This window comes from Aphanomyces astaci (assembly GCF_000520075.1).
Source record: "Aphanomyces astaci strain APO3 unplaced genomic scaffold supercont1.62, whole genome shotgun sequence".
In the NCBI taxonomy this organism is placed as follows: domain Eukaryota; phylum Oomycota; class Saprolegniomycetes; order Saprolegniales; family Verrucalvaceae; genus Aphanomyces; species Aphanomyces astaci.
In genome coordinates this window covers 240,593-245,375 of record NW_009798325.1, presented here as the reverse complement: position 1 = coordinate 245,375, position 4,783 = coordinate 240,593, and the positions used below count along the sequence as shown (strand labels likewise).

Genomic DNA, 4,783 nt, shown 5'->3' with positions numbered 1-4,783 from the left:
GAATGATGGTGGATTTACTGGCTGGAGTTGGGCTTTGCGGTGCGAATTATCCTGAATTATCAGCCCATTACAATACTGGAGGTTGTTATCCGAACAGTATGCGGATATTGGTGTGTCGATTTACTGGAATGCGGTGGAGATGCTCTTAGTAGTATCAATAGTACTTCGTAGTTATTACTACTGTAGTAGTGGTTAGTTCTCCACCAATGGTCGTCACAACTGTTAGCATAAGCTGGTCGGCGATGATTTACTGTCAGTCCATGTCGGAAACGTATCCGGAAAAAATATTTTCGCAAAATCCAGAAAATGTCGCTGAATACTTTTTCGTTTTTTTATGAAATTGAGTGCATATGGTACATGAAAGGACTACGAAAGACACACTTTTAAATCTATCTCTTCCAACGGGGATATGACTTAGATCTTCTTGCCACGTCGTTGCAACCTGACGGAACCCTGTGGTTAGTTGGTTCGTGCCAATCAAAATCCAAACACTACTCACGTTTCCAGGGTCAATCGTTCGTCCGGAGTGCAAGTGCCTGTCACGAGGTCCGAGACGCGACCCCCCGACGCACTGGGCGCGTCAAAGGACGTCCAGAACGCCTGGAAACAGACGGCTTTCCTGTCGGTCGTTGGAGCTGCTGCTGCTGTTTGTCCACTGTCGTCATCCCATTCGTTAAACACCGCCTAGTAATCGTACTACCAGTTAAGGGCTTGAATGCAGTACTAACGTTACATATATATACAAGAGTACAGGAGATGGTGTCAAGGACGACGTGGTGGGGAAAGTAGCGGTGGTGGCATCGCATTGAAACGAGATCTAGACGGCACATGAACAAATGGCATGAGTTAGTATATACATGATCGTGAAAATATGTGACATCGCTTGAGGGGTACTAGTACTTCTAGTATGTACCTCTGGCCTTAGCAACAGGTGGAGTAGCGGCCGCACACACTCCGCCCGACTAAACGCAGCCACGGCCGACACCAACACCAGCAACTACGACACATTTAACAGTAGTAAGTCAATGGGATATATAGTAGGATTAATAGGCCTACTACTAGGTAGAGTTGAACGATGAAACCAAAGCTCCAAGCACACATTCCTGTTTAAAGTACATCGTATTTTGTAATATTTTGTAATATAGAAATATACCTTGGCAAAGAGGCGCAACGGCACCGTAGGGTGGAGTAAAAACGGCGCCGCAGCGGTCGTGATGTCGTGCAAATTCCACACATTGGTCAACGGTGGTCTAGCCTACAATCCATGCAACGTCGCGTAACAATACATATATATATATATTATGGAACAGAGCCAAAAAAGAATATAATACACTAGTACTTGATACTACAAGTCATATTATATATATAATATTTCAATTGTATAACAAATCCACAAACGTACATGCAACGCCAACACCGCGAGCGCGTCCACCAAGTGACATCGCGCTTCGTTGCCATCCACGACAATCCAGCGCAGCTATCCGATTCGTCATATATATATTACCCTCCACAAGATATATAGATGTTTACGCTGTCAGTAGCCGAGAGCCATGATAACGATATTTGAATCAGTCTCGTCGCTTGGTCTTGAGTTAGCGGGAGCAGTGCTAGCCCTGGTAAATACCGAACCACCGTCGAGCTATAATTGTTTTAGTATTAAACGACATATTGATGATATTTCAGTGTTTTTTTTATAAAAATTAAGAGAATAATATATATATATTATAAATAATCATACCTCATCGCACGGTCCACCGCTGGGTCGTCGCTGACGTGAGACGCCCACAGCACGTTTAACACAGCTTGCAACAACAAAGCATTAGCTGGTTGGGTTTTTGTGTCCAGTGCCGTAGCAGACTGAAACAGCAGCAGCAAGGCGCCAGCTTCGACATATGCCAGACTTAACGCCTTGTCCACTGGCAGGGTCACGTCCACGGCCAACAGTGCTATTTCCAAGAGAATATTAGGAATATATATATATATAATCAATATAATTTTTGTGGTTTGTATTCACCTGGTTGCAGGGACTGCAACACACTCAGTGCAGTCTCAATAGTCGCAGTTATCAATAACGAAGAGAGGATCCTGGGATCATCCGTTGACACACTTCTCGTGTTCGTTATTGTCTACGATGGGGTATGATTGTGATGACCTTATAACATAAATATATTATATATATGAGCATTTTACTTCATGTAGGAATCGAGTGTGCAACGCAAGCGACTTGATAACCAGGCAAATGAACGTCGGATGCACCGGCTCAACTGTCGGCAGCCACGCAGGCACCAAAATCGCTGGATCATCAAGCCATACACTCAACCGAACAAGCCCCGGGAGGGTCTGCACCGCCATGCGTTTGAGCTACGAAAACCAATGCAAAAAAATATTAACGATTTTGCCCATCAGATGTATACTATGCCTCGTATTGGGGAGATTGAAAGCACTCGTAAGTATGGCGGACGTAGGCATGCCAAATGCGATGAAGTAGGTTGGGGGGCAGCTGTGCCAAGATGCAGTGGCTTGGCCGCGGCGACGTCTTCTCACCAACCCAAGATGCGAATGTTCCCATCAAGGTGGCATATTCGTTGTCAAAATGCAATAACTCGTCCATCCTAAAAACATAACGTAGCATATAAATATGTGCTTGACAACAACAAATACAAATAAATATATAAAAATATAAATTCGTCGATTTTCACCTATTCTTGTTTCGCCAATACCAATACTATTTACTAGTAGTACACTGTACAACTGCATCCTGTAGTCAGATAACCAAGTGTGGTTTTTGTATATAAGTACCACAGATATTCTATTAATAGTAGACACTAATTTTTCATTTCAGAGGAATCTTACAAGTAAGATATGTATGTAAGCACCAACGTGATACATATATCGTATATATCCGAATCACGCGTCGTTCGTTGTACATTGATATATAAATAATCGAATATGAACATATATATATATATAACACGAATATGCGGTGGTCTCACGATGGATATTAATGAGGTTGCACTACTGTTCAACCGTATCTTGTCGTACTACCTTTGCACGACGTAATTCAATTTGAACAGCATTTAAATATATATATATCATTCTTCCAATTGATCCATTGATATTTGAGATATATTCTCTTGATGACTATTTTGAATTATATTCACGTTTTCTTTATATCGGTAAAATAGATCCACGGCAAATACGGTACACGTACGTGTGTTGAAACGACTGAAACGCTTTCGGCGCCGGTTTCGTCGGTGGCGCAAGCAGCTGACTCGATATGCTCGTCAGCTTGTTCACACCCAGCACATGTACGAGGCTGTCGATGCCCATGAGTCGGCCTTCCATGCGCTGCCAGAAGAACTCGCGCTGGTTGGCGTCGGGGTGCTGCGAGCATGGTAGGGCCAAAGACTCTAAAATGGACGCCAGTAGCGGAATCGCTTCGATGGAAGTGGTGCTCAAGGTTGCCAGCGCCCCGATCAATCCTGTCCATCCAATGTGAGTCCCTTGATGGGATTTTTTGCACATAACGTTAGTTGTGGATGTTTTCATTTCTACCAATCTATTGGCGATGCGTTTTATATTGTGTTCACGTGATTGGTCAGATTATAGAAAAGACGTTGAATGAAATTGAAGCTTTTGGATTGGTCGAACGCGATACCGTCCGATGTGATTCATGGATAACAGTAGCCAAAGAAAGGAACATAAGTTTGGAAAAAACAAGTAGAGTCTTTCAATGTGCCAACGCACATTACGCCGATCATGAATACATCCTGACTATTATTCGTTGCTTCATACGCAGTAAACACAATAGTAGTATTATTGTCAAGTCGATTCGACATTGGAGTTGAGGGGCTCATAAAATCGAATGAGCAGCCAGACAATCGATGGACCAATCAAAACACAGTACATGAATCAAGTAGCCAATCAACTCCTCTCTTCAGCCATTCCACATTGAAGAAGTGTATGACCGAAATTCGTGTGCAGGGCGACACTTTGTACACACACACTTTAGAACAAGTAGAATCGATCGATGGATTTGGTAACGAAGCCCAAAAATCCAAATTTTGGCATAAATTATATTATCAACCTGAGAGTCCAAAATAAGTGGGTAACTAACTTCCCACAACTGCATCCAAAAGTCATAGAGACGAGTGCGAGCCAAAAATAACCTGGTAACCATGGAACCCCTGAATGTGATGGTCACACGTTAAATGTACCTTAGCAGTTATTTCTGGAGATAACAAATCAATACGTAACAATATGAACGATAAACAACACAGTGTACGTTACCGGCCGACTTTTGGCGTACGGTCGACGCTACATGCATGACGTATTTCTCGCACGTGGGAAACACCACTTGCCAGTGTTTGGTCAAAAACGGCAGTGGAATGTGTGGCACCAGTTGTGCCGCCACGTCTAGTAGCCCTAGAACCCGACATGAGTGCAGGCCGTTCTGGACGTAGTTGCTTAGATAGTACCTTCGGCGTGGGCCGCTGGGAGCACTTCATGGGGCGAATACAAGTTGAGCTTGCTCATCACTTCTTGAAACGTGGATATCTAATAGCATTATCGTCATGCAATATACGTATAGTACATGATGAGCAAAAACAACAATTTCGTGTCATTTTCCCGATGGTTTAATGTACAGTATGATGCACGTCATCTAAAAACTTCCAACTGGCCAAATCGAAGAGTGGAGGTTTTATTATTTAACGTACAATTAATGTAGTTAAACCCAAAAACCAAAACGTTAAATATCGATTTTATGCGTTTTATCACTGCA

The 4,783-nt window shown here is 42.9% G+C and overlaps 1 protein-coding gene across 1 annotated transcript; it reads right to left on the bottom strand.

Annotated features, from left to right (window-relative positions):
• Window positions 1-307: 307 nt before the first annotated feature.
• Window positions 308-4,536, bottom strand: H257_14787 (hypothetical protein; the record flags this gene model as incomplete). The annotated part of the gene is made up of 14 exons (XM_009842673.1): window positions 308-442; window positions 500-684; window positions 752-817; window positions 914-997; window positions 1,154-1,255; window positions 1,403-1,477; window positions 1,531-1,639; window positions 1,739-1,946; window positions 2,015-2,126; window positions 2,191-2,361; window positions 2,462-2,612; window positions 3,212-3,482; window positions 4,291-4,425; window positions 4,479-4,536. 14 exons carry the CDS (start codon window positions 4,534-4,536, stop codon window positions 415-417), a joined length of 1,755 nt encoding a protein of 584 aa, XP_009840975.1. The 3' UTR covers window positions 308-414.
• Window positions 4,537-4,783: the final 247 nt, after the last annotated feature.